The 21,790-nt window shown below is 42.5% G+C and overlaps 1 protein-coding gene across 2 annotated transcripts; it reads left to right on the top strand.

Annotated features, from left to right (window-relative positions):
* Positions 1-2,510: 2,510 nt before the first annotated feature.
* Positions 2,511-20,205, top strand: sin3aa (SIN3 transcription regulator family member Aa). 2 transcript variants are annotated; one of them, XM_069686352.1, is made up of 21 exons: positions 2,511-2,545; positions 7,784-8,000; positions 8,301-8,483; positions 8,806-8,912; positions 9,504-9,798; positions 9,910-10,158; positions 10,287-10,439; positions 10,531-10,686; positions 10,815-10,904; positions 11,215-11,333; positions 11,425-11,635; positions 12,008-12,124; positions 12,282-12,520; positions 12,625-12,808; positions 12,957-13,533; positions 13,813-13,982; positions 14,136-14,309; positions 15,718-15,810; positions 16,320-16,414; positions 16,657-16,849; positions 18,157-20,205. In XM_069686352.1, exons 2-21 carry the CDS (start codon positions 7,815-7,817, stop codon positions 18,385-18,387), a joined length of 3,822 nt encoding a protein of 1,273 aa, XP_069542453.1. In that variant the 5' UTR covers positions 2,511-2,545; positions 7,784-7,814; the 3' UTR covers positions 18,388-20,205. The 2 variants fall into 2 exon arrangements, with proteins under 2 accessions (XP_069542453.1, XP_069542454.1); XM_069686353.1 differs by lacking the exon at positions 2,511-2,545 and adding an exon at positions 5,363-5,399.
* Positions 20,206-21,790: the final 1,585 nt, after the last annotated feature.

Raw genomic sequence — 21,790 nt, 5'->3', positions numbered from 1 at the left:
AAGTTGATAAACTAAAGGAATATCGGACTTATATTTGTTGAACATCTCAGAAACCAGGACTCCAAGTGAATGATAAAGTTGCTATGCATCTGCAGGATATGTAAACAGGCAACTTTGCAAACACATTCATTCAACAACTTCATGAAGTGTCTGTATGTGTACATGTTAAGGATGCAGCGTGTTTTTCCTGCTCGTTAGCCACTGAAACAAGTTGGTTTACAGAATAAAATCAAGTTTTTAGAGTATATACCTAAGTAGCAAAAAGCTTGAATACTGATAGAAGATTCCATAGAGAGCATAAGACGTCACAAATACGTTTGAAATTGTGTAATTCTTATGCAATTAAAGGCCTATCAAAACACAGGGACAGTATATTTGGAAGAATTACTCACTTTTTACACTCAAATATTTCTCACTTTTGGTCTCCATATCAACTCCAGATCCATATCAGCCGGCCTCTATCATCTAACGTAGATGACCCCATGAATTTTAAGTTTTATACGCATCCTATCTATAACCATAACTAAACAAATCTCAAATTACAAGGCGATGTAATGATTACCATTCATTTCAGCTGACAACTGAAGGTCCAAATCATCACTTTGGTCTTAAAATACAGAGCTGGTGGTTGCAGTACGACTCCTACACGGCTGCTTACGCTCGACAAATGAGACTGAATTTAGTAAGACTGTGGGGCTCACCACCACACCAAAGTGAGCAGTGTAAGCAACAGTAGAGCGTACTCCCAAAAACACTGAAACTGTGATGCACGCTAGGAGCTGAATTCAGAAGAGTGTGTATTTCTCCCAACGATTTGAGGCGCGAAATGTTCTCAGGGCAAATAATTGCCTTTTATTGCAGCAGTAAATCGTACAAAGAGCTGTTTATTCATCGACGCTCCCTTGAATAATCATCTCTTTTTACAGTGCGGCTCAGAAAATGTTTTTGTAGGCTAAATTCACATTTGTGCTTTTATCTGACAAACCGTCTGACTCGAGACTGCCATCTATTGACAACATTAATAGACCGGTGCGATTTGTCTTTATAGAGCAACTTTAAAGTTTCACTGTGACAATTTTCAAGCACTTTTCATAATCATTGAGTTTCCCTTAAGTTACATCAAAAGCACATCCTACACCTGATGATATGATCGCAGACTAAACAGTAACAAGGACACTTCTTTTGAGATCTAAGACCTCCAATCATCCACTTCACTACATCAAAGAACCACAAAAAGACATCTGGTTTTTGTCACAACTTCTGTTCAGTCTTTGACTTAATCTGTCCAAGACAAAACACAAAAAGGTCGAAAGACTTTTGAAATTATATATTCAACCACACTACAATTTAGTAGGCTGGTTGTGCACTGTTATTGAGACATTGCACATCCTGATTTTATAAAAAGAGCCTGAGGAACAGCTCGTCGAAGAATTTGTTCTTAAAATAGGTTGATCCGCAGCAAAATTCACAAAGCATTTCTGTGATCTTGGAAGGCTCTTGGACAAATCGAGTGTTTGCCACCATCAATCAACGATTATTACAATGATTATAACATATTCACGTCATTAATATCTGGATATGCCAAGCAGTGGAGGAAGAATTCAAAATGTTACTTGTCTTAAAAGTACAAATTCAGTGTTTTCCATTACAAGTAAAAGTCTTACAACAAATAAGTAACTCAGTTACAAAAAGTAGTCAAGTAAAAAGTTCAATGAAATAGGAGAATCAGTGATGTATTGGTAGTTAACGAATCATCTCATGAGCCTGCTCCTTTGAGGGAACGACTGGAGTCAGCTCCCATCTGATGATATTGTTTTTCTTTTACTTAATAAGTCAATAAATAAAATATTATGTTAGAAACAATGCAGAACTTCTCACTTTGGAGCCATAAGGTGATATTTTATATGTTGCACAGGTGGCAAACATCCAAAAAATGTTTAAATATAAATAAAATACATGTGTAATAGTGTTTACACGTACCAAACATAGTGTTCAATTAGGCTATGGCATTTTTTACTAAATTATAAGTTTAAGTATAGCCTAATAACATTGAATAATTAAAGTAAGATAACACTAATGTGTCAAACCATTGTTACATTTGGCTAAATTATAAAGGGCTGCAGTGATTCTCAATTAAGAGCTGTTTGGGAGCTAAAAGAGCCGGCTCTTGATGTTACTTGAGCTGAGCCAAATGATCAAGCTCACTAAAAAGAGCTGTAATTCCCATCGCTAATTAGAATAAAATCTAAGTAAAGGACACTTAGTTAATTACAGAACTTGCATAAATGTAAAATAATACTTTCAACAACTGTTCCCAATCGTTTTCCTCTACAGTAGAGACCCTGGGTAGGGATTATACTAGTGCCTACACTGTTTTCATGAAATGGAGACTCTGCTGTTTCCCTGACGCTGCCTCCTCGGTTTTAGCGGGTGATATTCAAAATAAAATGACGTGTACTGTAGTATGCGCCAATGCCAACGGAGGGGGGCGTCTCCAACTATTTTGTTACAAACACGAATCCGGAGTAAGGAGTCTTTTTCCTGGGTATGTAACAGCTGTTTAAACTATATTATATTTACAGTATTGCTGCTACAACAAGTGAACGGTGTGTACTTAGAGCCGGAAATCGTAGCGTGGTCGGTCGCGCCTTTTGTGTCTTTAAATGAATTGACGGAGGCTTTTTAATGGTCGTACACGGGAACAGAATAATAAGCCAAAACATAACGTGGTAGACGGGTAAAATCTGCAGGGCGTCATTTAATCGGCTGGTAAACAATATGTCCCCGGGGCTGTGTGCTGATGTGCTGTCTGGAAGTGCAAACATTTTGTCTGCAGGGTTGTGTGAGCATGTAACGCTAATGGATCTGGAGGGGGAGGGAGTTGTTGTGGTGAGGCAGGTTAGACATTTTACTCCCGACTGCTGAAGTAAACAAAGAATAGGCTTGGATTTGTTCACAGCTCGTTCGTCCTAGGTGCAGGATAAACTAGGGCTGCGTTTTTTAGTGGAGGAGAATGGCGTGGCTCCGCGGTGTCGCCGTAGTTCTCGTTTCGTTTGACTTTGGCATTGTTTAGTAAGGGCAACTGGATCAGCTCTTGCCGCCCAGAAAAGATGCGGTGTCGATCGCCTAGGCCCTATTTCCCACTGCCAAACGGCGTTCAAGCAAGGCGTCAGTTTCCCAGCTGATGCGTTTTAGTGCCATGAGCCTTTTGTTTGGAGAGTGCACGTCGACTGACGCGGAGTACACGGGCTAGATGATCCTCCACACCGAGTGGCTCAGTGTTGTGGGGATCTCCACAGCCCGCACTGCGTTGTCTTGCATGCTTTTGCAAAAAACTTGACAAAAAATGCTAAAAGCACTCTTCATTGTGCATTAAAACCAAGCGTAATGGTAGTCAAAATCTGGCTTCGGATGTTTTGCAAAAAATGCACGCAATTATGCGGGGGAAACCAGTCGGGATAGTGGAGTACTATGCCTGTGTGTACGTGTGAAATGTGAGTGTGTGCTGCAGCCTACGGTCGCTGCAAGCTGAATCCTCCGCCTCGGCTGGAAGGAGGAATCCCGGGCTGGTGTTGCAGCTCCGCCTGTCGTGGGCGAGGGTTTATTTTGGAAGTTCCACCTTTTTGGGATTTGCAATGACGGTTGCATGCAATGATTGGCTGATGTGTTCACAAAGAGGAGGGACACAAGTGTAAAGACAGACTCCCTCCTATTCAACGTCACGTGTTAACAAACTCCAGGAAGTAGCTCGTCCTGTAGATAGATGAACATAGTAGTCAAAATTTGATTTCTAAAAATGACTTATACTCACCAACCTTAGTTTATAATAATATTACATTTGGTGTTTTAATGGAGGATAAAAAAGGGAAATTATGTATAATACCCTGATTATTATGGCCAAACAATTCATTCACAAAAGTAGATTTATGAGGACTTCTTAATCTTCATGAATGAGTTAAAAAAACTTCCCATAAACACTGAAATGTATTCAAACTAAACAAGCCTTGGAGATCTACAAAACTAGTAGTCTTATTTATTAATTTCATTCTGTAATTTCATTCATCTCTATGTTTTTGTTTTGTTCTACTGAGCCATGCTTAGTCAGTAACTGTTTTTATATGCCAATTCATAATTGTAATGGCCAGACTTTGATTATGCATAAAGATATGAAAAAAAGATGCCAATACTAGTAGATGTATAGGACACTCTAAATATTACTGTTGACCATTAGTTAATTTAACATTATAATTTTCCTCAGTGAAACTTGTTTACTAGAATTACCAAAGATTAACTCACACACAGAAACCAGGGGTCAGGTGGTAAGTATAGTACTATTAGTGGTTTTATGGGCGCAAAGTATTAAAAAGCTGCAAGCCATAGTGCGCTGTGTACTAACAACATTTTTTTGTGCAGGAAAAACAGTTGTAGTTATGATTGATGATTTAGTCTCAATGGATAGTATTTACTCAGTATTCTTTATTAAATTAAATCCAGTTAAACAGATACAATGAACATCAAACTGTATTTCTTCTCAGGGGAATCTAAGAGCCAGAGCTTTACTGTCAGAGGGGAGATCTGATCACTTAAGCAATACGGAATAGTTACAGAAGCCTTACTAGAAGTATTACTACTAAAACTATTGTTATTGATACTTGCAGAGGGTCTGTATTCCTATATACTGGCATAAATTGTAAATTAATTTAACATACAGATTTATACACACTATTATTCACCATACTTTAGCCAGTATTTTATTTTTATTTTGCAGGCTTACAAAAAAAGTTCCTTAGGAATATCCTGCAGACAATGTGAGGATGATCAATAATCATGCAGGACTAGTTAAAAATATATGTGCAGACAAAGAGGAAAGTCAATCCTTCAATGATAACGAAAAACATAAACATTGAGGACTTGGCGAAACACATTTACGTTTGCAGGTGTCTTACACAATCATAATACTGTTACCTTATATGTTATACTGTCCCCACATTACACAAGCGTTACTCCTCTCACTGCTGGCATTGTCGCGCTTCAAGTCAAAATGGGCGTGCGTGGTTACCGTGCAATAAATCCTTGATTGACAGTTCGGATTCACAACCCGGGTCCCATGCCCCGCCCTTCAGTGGGTCCTCCGAACGAACTGACCAATAGCGCGTGCCAGGGGGCGGAACTATATCTGAAAGCCCCGCCTCCCGCCACAGCGAACCGAACGGAGATTGTTTTCCTCTCTCGGGGAGATTTTCACTTTGCAGCCCCACAGCTTGAATTGTTTATTTTAAATCACACGCCACTGATAAGTTGCTTTTTAGCACTTACTTTGGTATCTTTCCGGTCAACCCACATTTAACGGATTATCAAAGCATCACTTGGTATCTTCAGCTTGCTTTTTTAGGAGAGGGGTGAGTTCATTCAGCAAGCTAACACAGCTAGCAACATATCAACCGTTAGCAGACGTTTTTAGTAAACCACACGGGAGATCGCCGTTTCTTTGCATGTCACTCACTCGAAACTAGACCTAGCACGAGTACTCTATTAAATCGATAGCTAATGCTCGCAACAGATTGCCTGTTTCAGCTGCAGCGATCGCTATTAGTTAGCTGCATGTGCTTTCCTGCTAGCCCCGGACGGAGATCGGTGTTGGGCTACTCATGTTGTTTACATTAGCTAGCAGCTAACTGGCAGCTCAAAGCGCCTGACGACCGAACTAGTTCTCGGCATAGTTTAAGGGAAAATACTTTTATATACTTTAGAGATATGTAGGCTAGTAAGACAGATATATTTCGTACTTACCTGCGTGAAATGTGGTGTAAATTGCTGCCCTCCTGCGCCACGCTCTAAATGGCGGGCGTGGGGGAACTCGAGGTCGGTGCTTGTGTTGCCAGGCCATAAAGGGGATGGTGAATCGCTGTTGTCGGCTAACGGCTGTTAGCATGTAGCACACATAGCTGTATTTGCCTCTGCTTGACTATATACCAAGTGGAGTTGAGGGTATCTATAAATACTGCTGCCTCGCTTTCTCTGCGCGCGCCTGTTCAGAGCGAGAATTCTGGTTTTCAACTGTCGGAAGTGTTACCAGCGCACTAGCTCTTCACTTTGACAGTCATTATGTCACTTTCGCTCCATATTTGGGCTTTGAAACGTAATTTATCCACACCTGTCGAGTTTCTCGCTTTGTCTTTTGCAATTCATTCAAATACTTAGGAGTTGTTGCCGTCTTGAGGAAGTTGTGAATGGCAAGCCGACTGACTCCCACGTTCCCACAGCACCTGTTTGTTGCAGCTGTGACGTAGGCTGTCTGTGTTTCATTGGCTACGCAGACTGCAAGTTTTACATTCAGCGCGTGTTAACATTTAGATGCATTTCAAGATGTGCTTCTTATTGTAAGTCATGGGCTTTTTTCACAGTTTAACAGCAGGAAAAGCACAGGTATTAATAAGAACTTTAACAATGGTTCTGTTCTATTCAGGTGTCTGAGAAAGCCATGACAGGCAGTCAGCGTGCACACAACCAGGGTAATTGAAGCAGTTAAATGGAATACAGCCATCATTATGCTACTATAAACACCTGCGCGTCTCCTACTGTGATATGCCAAAACGGTCGTCTGTGAAAAAGGCCTTTTGCTTCAGCAATTTGCTTCGTTGACAGTCTAAGGCAGGCAATGGGAGAAAACGTTTTGTCAGTGCAGTGCAGCATTGTGTATTCACAAGGGTTTTTGCAAGTTTTTGTATTTTGAAAGTGCTTCGATTTGATTCAACTTTATAAATCAATTATTTCAACTTGATCTATAACATGTTTTAAACTAATAAAATGTAGGCTAGTTTAAAATGCTGTACAATTGATTGACTAAGGATGAATGATGTCAAAGATATCATAGATGCAAAATTAACTGATTATAGTAAAGCAGTAAAATGTAAATAAAGTGGTGTAAAATACATAATATTGTTTACCAGTAAAGTCAAAACACAAGGTTTCAATGAATGAAACTGTTCTTCATAACAATGTGGATGAAATGTATGAAAGGTAATAATGTCATAGTGTTTTAGAGGCCCTTTCTGAGAGTTTTTCATAATCAAATGTTACTTTATCGCCCAAAGAAAGAGATCAGTAACTCAAAGATACACTAAATAAAACCTCCAGGACAGTGGCACAGAAGCAAGAGCTGTGCATTGATGTTAGAGACTGCTCTATTGTTTGTTTTAGCTCCCTAACTGCTTATTTTTCCCTAAATATCCCTCTGTAATCTGCCATGCACACACAAAGTTTTCTCATTTTCATACTGACGCTCCACCATCCCTGTGGTGACGTAGTAGGAGCTTAGTTTTGGGGCTGATAGCACATCTCTTGTGTATACAATCCTGGTCCTTACACTGGAGAGCTGTAATCAGACACTTGAAGTCAGTCTGCAGTGACATTTACTTGCGTAGTTCCCTGGAAAAAAAAACCCTAATGAAAAGCAAAAACTAAAGAGTACATGCACCATCACAAGCTAGTAAGCCAATACAGTCCCAATTTGACCTCAGGCGTTTTTGTGCAGCTAAAAGAATCAGATGTTTTGTCGGTTATATGGTCAGAGACCGTGTAAGAATTTTCTTCCTAAGCTGCATGAAAGTAGTGGTTAGCTGGCACTGTGTGTATCTATATATTCACTGTAAAAGAGAAAAATTACTGCCATATGTTCCTCTTCAAGTTCCTGAATGAAATCAACAGGCTGATTTAATGGATTCTGATCACTTGACAGAAGTCTGCCAGTTTGAAATGGGGTCCATATGTTCTTTCTTCCCAGGTCTCTCAGCTCTTACAAGTATGAGTTCATAATGAAGAGGCGACTGGAGGATCAGGAAACGGTTTTTGCGTCCCAGCAGCGGCGCCTCGCTGGCAACGCGGAGGCTTTCCAGCATCGGGTCCTGGCCCCTGCTCCAGCCCCAGCTGTGTATGAGGCCGTGTCTGACAACATGCAGCCCACAGCAGGCGTCCAGTACTCCGTCCCCCAGGGATACCAGGTAAACTCTGCATGTCCACGAAAGCGTAATGTGTTTTAGTGTTCAAAGTAGGTCAAACACAGCAGTGTAAGTCATAACTCAGACTGTTATTCCAACCCCTGTCAGTTTGTGCTGACTGTGAAGAGACTGAAGATCCGTTTTTTTCTGTCAGCACACAGCATATATCACAAGATAGATAGTTCTATGTGTTAATTAAAAGTATTCCTCCTTTAATATAATGGTCACAGTGCCGGCCACCACATCTCTTTCTACTAAAGTTTAACTATTTGCCGTTATTTTTGTACGTTTCTGCTTCCTCAGGTTCCCACTGTGGCCCAGAACAGTGGCGGGCATGGGCACACTCCGAGCCCGGCCGTCCATGGCGGGTCCCACCACCACAGCCCGGCAGTCCAGTCCCATGGGCCCTCAGTGATGTCAGGTCACAGCCATACAGCTGCTCCTCAAGCGTCAGCACAGGGCCAGCAGCAGTTCCAGAGGCTCAAGGTTAGTTTGCCCGTTTTATTTTGACAGGTGTCAGATAAAACATGCAAATGTCAAAGAGTTTGCATGCTGAAGAAGTTGGTTAAAAAACATATACATGCATTTAACCAAAAATCAGCTGCAGTAGAGATCTTTTAATAAACTTTATAACACTGAGAGTTAAATTTTGACTTTCTAGCTGCTCTGTTCTCAGCGTCTGTCAGCATTTTGAAATGTGATGGTGGGTTAAACAGCCGTTATTGGCTTGTGTAAGTAATTAGTAAGTATTTATTGTTTGTTAGAATGATTGGTGAAAAACTGACTTTTCTTCTTCTCTGCCCTGAAGGTGGAAGATGCTTTGTCCTACTTGGACCAAGTGAAACTGCAGTTTGGCAACCAGCCTCAGGTCTACAATGACTTTCTGGATATAATGAAAGAGTTCAAGTCTCAAAGGTGAGGCCACTGTTTTTTAATGGAAAAACACTGTGAGTTATTAGGATGCACACTCTGTGTAAGCAAGCTCTCTGGATCAAAATGTACATTTTATGAATTAATACGTCAGACAGCAGAATAATACAAATAATTCTCATTCAGATTTACTTTAGAAGATACGACATTATTATTGGGCAGATCAAGTCCAGTGTCCCAAAATACATGAAAAGTCCTCTTTCAATTCTGTAAAAAACATTAATTTTTCCCGCCTCAATAAAAGTAATTGGCTTTTATATATCAGTTCCCATTTTTAAAGAACAACCAGTCTCTTATCCCTCACAGAGAGTAGCCAGATTGTTCTAAACAAATGGCAACTTTAAAAGTTCATAGGTTACAAATGCACTCACATCCCAGGAATAATAGTATGAAAGTTGATGACTTAATCTCAGAGATTATTGTACAGAGGTGATATTTGTGTTACCATTGGTATTACTGTGATACAGGAGCAGGTTTGGTTTGAAACTTTTCTTAAACAGGTACACAAAAGAAGTGATTTTCAGGATATCATCCAGAGTAATTTTTAATTCATTCTCTTGTTTTTGTTTGTTTCAGTATTGACACCCCCGGGGTCATCAGCAGAGTGTCCCAGCTCTTCAAAGGTCACCCTGACCTCATCATGGGCTTCAACACCTTCCTGCCACCCGGCTACAAGATCGAGGTCCAGACCAACGACCTGGTCAACGTGACCACTCCCGGTCAGATCCACCACATCACACCGCACGGCATTTCAGTCCAGAACATCCCCATAACAGGAGCAGCCACCCAACACCAGCCCCAGCTCCCATCTGCTGCAACCACAACGGCTCCGCCCCTCCTGACGCAGCCAACCCCTGCCAAGATGAGCAAGGTGAGGATTTCAGAGTGGAAAGTAACTAAAGGTTACTTAAAGTTCTTAAAAATTCTGTGTTTTTATGTTGCTGCATCTGGTTTAAACCTTCAATGTTGTGGTCTTCCACAGCCTCTTCAGCCCCAGGCCTTGACACCCAGCAGTCAGAGCAATCCGTCCATACCTGCGTACACCTCCCCTCGCTCCCCGCCCATGCAGCTTCATCTGCCTCTCAGCGGGACCCCCACCGGGCCACCCATTCAAAACAACCAGCCTGTGGAGTTCAACCACGCAATAAACTACGTCAACAAGATCAAGAACCGCTTCCAGGGCCAGCCCGACATCTACAAAGCCTTCCTGGAGATCCTCCACACGTACCAGGTCAGTGGCAGCAGCTGCCTCTTATCTTAAAGTTTGTTTGCTGATAAAAAAAAAATGCTCTGTAAACTCTCCTATTCCTTAAGATTTCTGCCGTGAATTCTTTGTAATCTTGTGTTCATCCATCACAGAAGGAGCAGCGTAATGCTAAGGAGGCTGGTGGGAACTACACCCCGGCTCTGACGGAGCAGGAGGTCTACGCTCAGGTGGCAAGACTCTTTAAGAACCAAGAGGACCTGCTGTCGGAGTTTGGCCAGTTTCTCCCAGACGCCAACAGTTCGGTGGTGAGCAGATTTGTGATATCAAGTGTTTTTGTAGCCCTGGTGTTCGGAGAAGAAGAGAGTGTATTCATTAAAATGGTATATTTCTCCACAGCTGTTAAGTAAGACTACAGCTGAGAAGGCAGAGTCGGTACGGAACGACCACGGCGGTACCGCCAAAAAGCTGCAGCTAAACAACAAGCAGAGGCCCAATCAGAACGGCTGCCAGATCCGGCGTCATCCAACTCCGGGGAGCACAGCCCCTGTCAAGGTACGTACATGCATTTCGACGAACTATTAATGTTGTGTAGTCAACTCCTGTTTCCTCTTTAATTCCTTGTGTCGTGTCTGTCCGCCATCGCATCCTGTCTTCTCTTTGCTTTGTTGGTGATGCTGCAGAAGAAGCCCAAGTTACTGAATTTGAAAGACTCCTCAGTGGTGGAGGCCAGCAAGCATGGAGTCGGAACAGAATCTCTGTTCTTTGAGAAGGTGGGTTTTCAATGTGCTATCCTTTTGTGTGTTTATGTGATAGATAAACGGGGTACGTCAACTGATATATAAACAGGATATGAGAAAAGAAAACAAGTCATAGAAGTATGGAGATAGCCTTTTTAGGCAAAGCTTGTCAAAAATTTCACTTAACTCCAGACAACGCTGAAGATATAATCTAGTGTGAAAATGTTGAAATAAAGTAAGTTAGTAGTATGTAAGAGATAAAACTTTGAAGAAGATAGATTTTGGTCACTTTATTTTATGTCCATTTGGCTCAGTCACATGTTAACTAACTTTCTCCCCACAGGTGCGCAAAGCCTTGCGAAGTGCAGAGGCCTACGACAACTTCTTGCGGTGTCTGGTCATCTTCAACCAGGAGGTGATCTCCAGGGCTGAACTAGTGCAGCTGGTGCTGCCGTTTTTAGGGTTAGTACTCAATCATCGCACTAGACTTGACTGTTTTTTTTAACCGTACACTATAACATTATTTGTGTATTTCCCTTATTATGTCCTACAGAAAATTCCCTGAGCTGTTCAACTGGTTTAAAAACTTCCTGGGATATCGGGAAATGTCCCACATTGAAACGTACCCAAAGGAACGGGCCACCGAGGGCATCGCCATGGAGATCGATTATGCTTCCTGTAAGAGACTAGGCTCCAGTTACAGAGCCCTGCCCAAAAGCTACCAACAGCCCAAGTGCACTGGCAGGACTCCCCTTTGTAAAGAGGTAAGAGCAGTCAGAGTTGTGAATAGAAATCATCATAAAGATGAAAAAAAGTCACAAACTGTAAAACCTCTGTGTCGTACGTAAGTTGTTGTGGTAAATGTTCTGATACCTGAAACTCCAGCTGTCTTCAAAAACTGCTGAACAACTGAAACCAAAACATGTAAATGTGGACGTAAACAATTTGCATAAAGAGGAGCATGAGCACATCATAAGATACACATGTCTGTCAGTGGGAAGTGATGCTTTTTAGATCAGTAAGTGCTCAAAGCTACCTTCAGTGTCTCTTATTCATTGATATCATTTGAGTTGAACTTTTCTCATTCGGAGTGTGGGCCCTGATGATAACAAAGTGTGCCTTTCTGTTCTGTCCAGGTCTTAAATGACACCTGGGTCTCCTTCCCCTCCTGGTCTGAGGACTCCACGTTTGTCAGCTCCAAGAAGACTCAGTACGAGGAGCATATCTACAGATGTGAGGACGAACGCTTCGAGGTGAGCAGACACATAGTTTGTTTCTTTCTTGTCTTTTGTCCTAAAACATCTCTCAATGGCGAATGATGGCCGAAGAGAATATTTAACAACCCATAGACTTAGCTACTATAGCTAACACAGAAATAAATACTATAACTGCTGTGTTTTGTATCCACAGTTGGATGTCGTACTGGAGACCAACCTGGCCACCATCAGAGTCCTGGAGACGGTACAGCGGAAGTTGTCCCGCATGTCCGCAGAGGAGCAGGCCAAGTTCCGCTTGGACAACACGCTGGGCGGCTCCTCGGAGGTCGTACACCGCAAGGCCATCCAGAGGATATACGGAGACAAAGCGCCCGACATCCTCGATGGCCTGAAGAAAAACCCTGCTGTGTCTGTCCCCATCGTGTTGAAGAGGTGAGTGTCGAACCCCAACGATATCTGGTTCCACTTATATTATTAACTGTGCTAGCTTCAAGCTTGTGTGTACATCCCTTGACTTTTCCTTCTCTTCTAACCAGGTTAAAGACGAAGGAGGAGGAGTGGCGGGAAGCTCAACGAGGCTTCAACAAGATCTGGAGGGAACAGAACGAGAAGTATTACCTCAAGTCTCTCGACCATCAAGGCATCAACTTCAAGCAGAATGACACCAAAGTGCTTCGCTCAAAATCCCTGCTGAATGAAATCGAAAGCATTTACGATGAGGTAAACGTCATCGTCAGCTTTTTGTCTAAGTTATCAAGTCTGTATGTAACACATACTGCCTCAGGAAGCTGGTACACAGCCAGCATGACACTGAACAACATATCCTTTGCATCTAAAATGCTGACATTGACTTGTTTTTGCCCTGCAGCGCCAGGAGCAGGCGTCTGAGGAGAACTCCACTCCACCCACAGGCCCCCACTTGACGCTGGCGTACGAGGACAGCCAAATCCTGGAGGACGCCGCCGCGCTCATCATCCACCACGTCAAGCGGCAGACCAGCATCCAGAAGGAGGACAAATACAAGATCAAGCAGATAATCTACCACTTCATCCCCGACATGCTGTTCTCCCAGCGGGGCGAGCTCTCCGACGTGGAGGAGGAGGAAGAAGAAGAGGACATGGATCTGGAGGAAGGCGCTTCCAAAAAGCACAACGGCGTCCCCGGCAGCGGGAGCCCCTCCAAGTCCAAGCTGCTGTTCAGCAACACGGCGGCGCAGAAGCTGCGCGGCTCCGACGACGCCTACAACCTTTTCTACGTCAACAACAACTGGTACATCTTCCTGCGACTGCACCAGACGCTGTGCTCGCGGCTGCTGCGGCTCTACGGGCAGGCGGAGCGACAGATCGAGGAAGATGTTAGAGAACGAGACTGGGAGAGGGAAGTCCTGGGACTGAAGAAGGAGAAGAACGACAACCCTGCCATCCAGCTGAGACTGAAGGAGCCCAGTGAGTAAAACAGGAGGCAGACTTACCTTACGTTTTGGTTATCATCAATCACACTGTTCTCTTTTATTTTCCTTTTGCAAACAGAGAATAAATCCTCGGTTTCCACTGACTTTCGGCCACATTCCTGCTCTTTAACACATTGTTCACATTCCTCTTCTTTCTAGAGAAAATCTGAGTTAGGGTTAGTGTGTGTTTAACCAGGAAATCTCTGAGCTTTGTGAAGCATGATTGAATTGAAATGTCGTCAGTCTTATGCCATATTTATCTTTCTTCCCTTAGTGGACATTGAGGTGGAAGATTATTACTCAGCCTTCTTGGAGATGGTTAGGAATCTGCTGGATGGAAACATGGAGGCCTCTCAGTACGAGGACTCTCTAAGAGAAATGTTCACCATCCACGCCTACACCGCCTTCACCATGGACAAGCTCATCCAAAGCATCGTCCGGCAGGTTTGTTCCTTCACCTTAAAGTTGCTTTGCAGCTGCATTAAGCCTCTATTTGTCTGACATTTTCAAATAGTTGCTTTCCTCTTTAACTCATGTCCCTCTCTCTCTCTCTCTCTCTCTCTCTCTCTCTCTCTCTCTCTCTCTCTCTCTCTCCAGCTCCAGCACATCGTGAGCGATGAGATCTGTGTCCAGGTAACGGACCTCTACCTCTCAGAGAGCGCCAACGGAGCCAGCGGGGGAACCACGTCCACCCAGTCTTCAAGGAGCTCTGCAGAATCCGTCTACCAGCGGAAAGCAGAGCAGATCATGTCTGACGAGAACTGCTTCAAGGTAAATACAAGAAGCTCCTACAGGCATTAGAAAAGGAGATGTATTTGACTTTTTCATTAGTCCAGATATCCCACTCCCCGATCAGCTGAGAGCATGAAGATTCCTCTTGTTGTGTCTTATTTAAATTCTGTTCTTGGGTGTGTTAACAACTCATAAATATTCCCTATGCTTCTCCACATTATAACAAATAGAAATCTAAATGTCTGAGTTGAAAACAAAGAGAAAGCTGTACCCGTCAGCCTCAGATGTTTTTGTCACTCTGCATCTAATCTGTATTTAGGGGACAGGGGGCAGGGACGCAGATTTTAGGTATGGCAAGTGTTCTGGTTTTCCGGTCAACGCAGGAATGTCTGCGGTGTATGCAGGACATCCCGGCTCCCACCAGCGTCTATCTGGCGATGACTTAGCTTCTTATTAATCTCTATAAACAGACTTCTGCATGCTAACAGCTAACAATCTGTTCTAGATCTAAAATTCAGCTTGAGATAAATTCCCTTGATGCTGTGTCACGAAAGCAGCTCAGCTTTCAGATTTCCCGACTTCCTCGAATGCATCAAAAATGACGGATCCGACCTCTGTTTTAACAAACGAGCATTTTAAAAGTAGTTTTCTTCTCCTCTTGAGGACAGACCTGACAAAGCTTCATTTTTACTTTTTGCTAATCTGAATCATGATGTTGAAATTTCAGCAAAGATAGGACCCGTTAATTAAAGTCAATCACAAGAAAAACGGTTTATTTTTCTGTAAACAGCGCAGCACGTGGAAAAGGAAGTCTAACCGCTGGCTACACGCCGACATGTTCACCGTTGTCCCCGGAGGCCGTAGCGTCGTCAGACTATTCGATGGGATCCGACATTGCTCTTCATCTCAAGAGTCTGACATGAGCTCCAAACTTTCAAAACAGCTGGCCTGGAAAATATGAACACGGGGCCTGCAGCAGCTTACACATTATTCTAACATGATATAATTTTATGAAGATAATGTTGCTCTCATGGAGCACTGGCAATGTGGAAAGCAGCTTTAGGCCTCCTGCCACCTACAGGCTAATTTCCCTTTTGACCTACTTTTAAAGTTTCTTTTAACAGTTGATAAACTGCTCAGTTCACGCAAGGAATAAAAGATTGAATTTTGAAGAAAACAAAATTTTCTGCAGTGTCGGTTTTACCTCAAGCAGTTACATTCACTCCAGTTAGATGAAAAAGTGAAGAGAGAGACAAAATGTTTTCTGTAAGTGGTTTTTATTTTCACGTTTGCAACACCAACAGAAAATGTGGGTTCAAACAAGACGGTGATGTTGCAGCTCCCGTTGTTGCACCCTCTGAGCCTCAGGACACCCTGGTTATTTTCATCTCTCACACTGAATTAATTTCCCCTCACACTTCACCGCGTGTCTGCCCGTCTCTTTCAGGTGATGTTTCTGAAGAACAGAGGGCAGGTGCAACTCACAGTGGAGCTGCTCGACACAGAGGAGGAGAACTCGGACGAGCCCATGGAGGCCGAGGTGAGGAAATCGAAGAAGGTGTCGGTTTGAAGGCTCAGCTGTTGAGCAAAAGTTTGGATTCACATTGAACTTGAGCAGCAAGGAAGCTAATGGATGCTGCGCTATTTTTAGTTAAGTGAGAGGCGGGGCTTGACAGTGATTAAAGGTGTTAACATTATTTTTAAGATGAATCACATGATGTAGAAAAGTCTCAAACGCTTGACTATGTGTCGGCTTTGTCCTTGCAAAGTTCATGGTTAAAGCCCAACACATTTTTAATCGTGCAGTGCTTCTTGATTGATTCGGCTGCGTCTTTAATGTCAGGTAAGATCTGTGAGTATTAGCTTCATATCATATAATAGAATTAAATATAAAATGAACGGCTTTTTGTCTCCTACGAGGGTCCACTTTTCCACTTTTGTATTTGAAACACTCGAATTGACCTGTTGCCGACCTTTACACAATGCTGGTGTGAGAAGTCCTGGACCCACATTATGTCTTAATTTCTTTTTACATGTTTCTGTGTGCAGCGTTGGTCTGATTACGTCGGACGCTACTTAAACCCAGATTCCACCACACCTGAGTTGAGGGAGCACCTCGCACAGAAGCCGGTTTTTCTTCCCAGGTGAGTCTGCATCGATGTTTGTGAAATTTGCAAATAATTATTTGAAGTAGAAACAAATTGATTAATGTGAAAAGTTTATCTGCTGAACATCAGAGGGTTTATAAAACTCTCCCATAAATCTCTTCCCACAAATGGCTAAGTCCAACATGTGTCCTTTAATTGAATTTACTGTAATCGATTAGTTCTGACACATTCCTGCTGGGTCTCATCGGTCACACTCATCTCGTTTGTCTCCAAACTAGGAATCTAAGACGGATCAGGAAGTACCAGAAGGGCCGGGAGCAGCTGGACAAAGAGGCCTGCGAGGGAGGCAAGAAATCCCTGGAAAAGGAGAAAATGGAGTGCATGTTCAAACTCAACTCTTACAAGATGGTTTACGTCTTTAAGTCAGAGGATTACATGTACCGACGCACCGCCCTGCTGCGAGCTCACCAGGTATCCAGTCCTTCTTCCTGTCACTATCAGCTGGTAATGGCTGTTACTGGCCTCAAAATGACTCAATGAAGCAGCTACTCTACCGAATGGATTTCTTCATATCTGTGTTGGTGTTGGAGGAACAGTGATGTTACATCTCTAAATCTGTTGTGTGATTTGAGGGTGTAGGTTAGCCTTTGTTAAAACTTGATTATTACCTTTTTTTAAATAACAGTTCAAACAGTTCCGATTAAAAATAACAATAAAAAACAAGTGAAAACTTTTGAAATAGAGAAGAAAAAATCCAGTGTTTAAATATAACACCAAGCTCTTCATGGGGTTCTTCCAAGTGCCCTTCTTAGGTGTCTGTTTCAACCCTGCACATTACAGTGATTAAACAGGAAATATTCCTTGCAAAATCTTATTGTCAAAGAACTAAGTCGTAATCTCGAAGATCTCAGTTTCGTTCTCTTTGGCGGCACCTATGGCGATAAATGGTAATTGCGGGAGCACACTTCCCAGATATCCAGACAGTGCTGCATGTGTGACGTCCACGGTTGGCTCCGGTTGGAACTCTTGATTTTCCTCGCTGACGTCGAATTTGTTTCTTTTTCTTTCTTATTTTTGAAGTTGTATCTGTCGTCATCCATCTTTTCTTTGTCTGTTCAGCCATAGTAGATTACTGTTCACTTGCAACACTTGCAGAGACCGGAAAAGCAGCCGCTTAGCTCCGCCTACCCTCTCTGGCAGACCAACCACTGCTGGCTGATGGAAAACGCGTCACTAACTGGGCGCTGCTTGTGAATTTTTCTGCACAAGTCGCCACAGACACCCAGTCTGTGGCGACTTGTAAATGCAAATGTAAAGGCTTTCATCAGCGGGCCATAGGCTCAATCATCATTGTGTTATCTCATTCAGCCATAGATAGTGACTTAACAGACATTTATTTACATGAAATTGTATCACCACGCTCCTCATCGGGTTGTTCCAGGCTTTCTTGTTAGGTGTTTTAAACCTGCACATAACATTAGTTAAGCAGGAAATAGTCCTTGCAAAGAATTGACCTTAAACACTAACAAGGCTATAAAAACATTGTTTATAGGGTCACCAGCCATGTGGAATGACTTCACAAACTGAATATGGGCCGTTCGTTGAATGTTGGGGCTGTTAGTTTCCAGTGAGGGAAGCTCTACTGCATAAAATCTACCCAGTTTAATTTCAGGACATTATGAAAGATTTATGTTCATGTTTTTATCGTCTCACGTCACAATGTCTCTTTTCAGTATGATATCAACTTCTTGACAAGTGTCTCTCTTGTCTTTCCTCAGTCACACGAGAGGGTGAGCACGCGGCTGCACAATCGCTTCCACGCCTGGGTGGAGGCGTGGGTTAAAGAGCACGTCACCCGCGACATGAACGCCGACACCAACAAGTGGCTGATGGGCGAAGGGCGTGACGGCCTTCTGCCCTGCACCACCAGCCGGCAGCCAGAGGTCCTTCACTTCATGAACATCAACAAGTACCGCGTCAAGTACGGCACACCCAGCAAGGCGCCGTAGCCGAGGAGGAACGAGAGAGAGAGACTGATTTCTGGGGGTGTTTGTTCTCAAGTCAAACAGGTCAGGAGTAGAGGTAGGGACGAGGGCTTATTAATGTGTTTTTAAGGCCGACATGGGAGCACAATTAAGCTAGCTACCGTGTGTGTTGCACCCAGGGCGGCAGGATTACTGATTTTACCAGCGTTTTTAGCTGGGCCCATTTTTTCACAGGGCCTTTGGTGCCAAAACTTAGGAATCGTCACGATCCAGTCGCAGACCTGAGCTCTTACCAGCACTCGGAGCCATTTCTCAAACAAAGTTCCCTCGGGCCTTTTTTTTTACGACGGGGCTTAGCGACGTAAACGGTGAGCCTGTGAGAGATAGAGTGGTGCTTTTTGTACTTTATCACATCCGAGCTTTCGGGTTAGTTTTCGACTGATCGTTTTGTCAGAGTAAGAGCTCCATCAGAACCAATCTTACAGGGACTTCTTGTTAATAGTGTTATTCCACAGTATCCGTGGAAAACAATATGGTGGACAAGTGCACTTATTTAGGGAAGAGGAAAATGTCCTTTTTAAAAGTTTTGTTTCCCTGATTGAAGGTTTCAGAGGGAGCACAACAAAGTCTGAGAGATCTGGTTCAGACATTCCTGCGTTGAGGCCAAATCACGACTATGTATCTATCACTAAACGGAAAGAGGGACGCACTTCCTTTTCTGAAACACATGGCAGCATTATTAGAAACTGTGCCTGAGCCCCAAACAGTATTGTCGGGTTAACATCCAAAAGCACTGTCGCATTTCTGTAAAAAAAAAAGAAAGAAAAAGAAAAAAAATTAGCCTCACAACACTGTTTGGTCTCAGACTGTAAAATTGTATAGCTTGTGAATGTCAGATACTGACATGTATTCCAGTGTATGTGTTGTGTATATATATTATATATAGTTCTATTAACACAAATGATCCTCGCCGCCCTGGTAGTGTCAACCTTTTTAAACTGCCCTCCGCCAATACACCAGCTTGTACACACACACACACATAAACAGACACACACTCATTCTGGGAGGACTGTCCGCATTTATGCCGCTCACCTTGTACATACACTGTATATAGTCTCAGACTTTTTATGACAGATCCGTGTTGTTGTGCTAGTAATACTTTCCAAGCTTACTGTGGACTTTAGTGATAAATGGCTAAAGTTAGTATGTATATGAAAAAGACAAATGCAAGACCATTTATTACAGTTTTTACCAAAGGGAGTTGATTATAAAAATAGCTGTTTTCCCCCTTTGTGTGTTCCTTTATGTCTTTTCTTTTTAATTTCTGTAGTAAAAACATGTGGAAAAGTAGAAATGTATCCAGGTCTTTCAGTTTTTATATATAAAAAAATGTTTTTTTCTCCTCTGAATGTGACATTCGGTTAAATTCACTGCCCCCCCTCCCCTCTTTTTTTGAAAACCGACACCGTCCGAGGTGATGGTGGGACTCATTTCAAAGTTCAGTCCTCAGATGAACAACGGTCTCACCCTGTGATGCACGCTTCCCTCCTCCCTGGATAGATTTCTGCTGCAAACATTACCCCACACCATATTTTTGATAATGGAAGAAGTCACTCGAGCATGTCTTTAGTCCCTTTATTTAGACATTATTTAAAGTAATAATAAAAACGACATTTGTAGCCTATGGAGCCCTTTGTGTAGTTGTTGTCTTTTATTTTTTTCAACTTTCATATTTCACATTCAGTTATTTATGAGCCGTTCAACTGTCAGGAAGGAGGAAGGAGAGCTTCTCTGTTTGCCTCTCCATAAATAGATACACCGATTAGTCCTGGTTTTCCTGTCAGTTTCAGTTTTTGAATTGAATTGTTCCTGACGATTCACTCTCAAAGCAACATGATGCAACATTTTACTTGATGTGCAGGAGGCAGCTTTTTGTCTGTAGTAAATAAAGTATATTTAATACAGCAACTTTTTACAGAGCAAGTTCACATTGTGCTTCACAGGAGTGAAATAAAAATAAGACCACAAAAACGATAAAAAGAAAAACTAACAAGATACCAAAACAAAGGCCAGTAAAATAAATGCTGACACAACAGATAGCTACAGTTGGAGCCAACTAACTGAAATTAATTTACCATTTTTAGTAAGATAATTCTGGATTCAAGACGTAGTTAACTTAATAATTATATCACAAGGAAATAACATGGAAATAACTAAACAAGACTAGGTCCAAACCTCGTATGTGGCTGACCGGATCAGGTCAATGTGCGCTTTTATGGGCAATGTGTTACAAGGACTGTCCTTATGAGGCCGATGACAACCTGTTTGAAAGCAGGTGCATGCTGCGGACGTAGGTGAGGACAGCGGACGAGCAGCGGAGGAGCAGCCCCGCCTACTCCCCGAACAAAGTATCCAGAGCCGTATAGACAGAGAGTCGCGTCAGTGGAGGTCCAATATGCTCCATGATCCGCCATTGTGATGTTGCAACTCTCTCTCTCTACGGCTGTGAAAGTACCGTCAGTCAGTCAGTCAGTCACATACAGACCTGTGTGCAGGGCTGACCCAAAAATGATTTTATAATAAACAATTTTGCACCCGAAGGTTATTTAAAAAATGCTACTTGTGTCTGCATGACTGGTATTCAATTGAATTCTATGTGGTATTAAAAAGACCTTAAATGTAAGTCGACGCACCCTACAGACGGTGATTTAAACTGCGCTTTATTTCCTTATGTAACAGTGAGCACATAGAAAGTGGTTGCATCAGCAGGTGGTGTTCAGTACATAGATACTGTTCATGCACACCTCTGTTAAATTATCTATTTCCTTCAAATCCTGCAGAGGGCGTCCTCTCACTGTCCACCAACATGAAGGGCTCCCTGCATCTTCCACACAGTTTCGTCTTCACATGGGTCAATATTAAAAGATCCCTCCAAAGAATCATTGTAGAAACTTCATTGTTTTAACAGAAAGGATATAAATAAGTATATGTTTAATCTTTCCAACATTTACATTTTCAACACATTTATATTGAAGAGTTGCTGTTGAGATTGCAATCAATCCTAACGAACACGTTAGGATTGATTGCAACACGTTTCTTAAACCAGCACTCTTTCTAAAGGCCAACAGGGGCCTGTCGTCAAAATATTGAACCTTCTATCTCCAAAAACGCAAGAAGGCAGCAGCCAAACAAGTACAAAACAGACGGTGATGCTAGATGGCAATGTCCACATCCTATGTACAGTCAAATGCAATGGCTGATTAATGCTATAAGCTTATTACAGGGTTACATGGGTTTCACCATTTGCTTTTTTTCCTACATTACCATGCAAAATGGGGCACTTTAATACATTTTTTCACGAGTTCAGAAACTGTTTGTTTTGGTAACGGTGGTTATCATCCCAACACTCCCTACTTGTTACCTCTAA

This window comes from Semicossyphus pulcher, unplaced genomic scaffold (genome assembly GCF_022749685.1).
Source record: "Semicossyphus pulcher isolate SPU_LCO1_2020_fin unplaced genomic scaffold, fSemPul1.0.p SCAF_8, whole genome shotgun sequence".
Taxonomy (NCBI): Eukaryota; Metazoa; Chordata; class Actinopteri; order Labriformes; family Labridae; genus Semicossyphus; species Semicossyphus pulcher.
The sequence above is the reverse complement of the archived record's forward strand: the minus strand, read 5'-3'. Positions and strand labels throughout refer to the sequence as shown.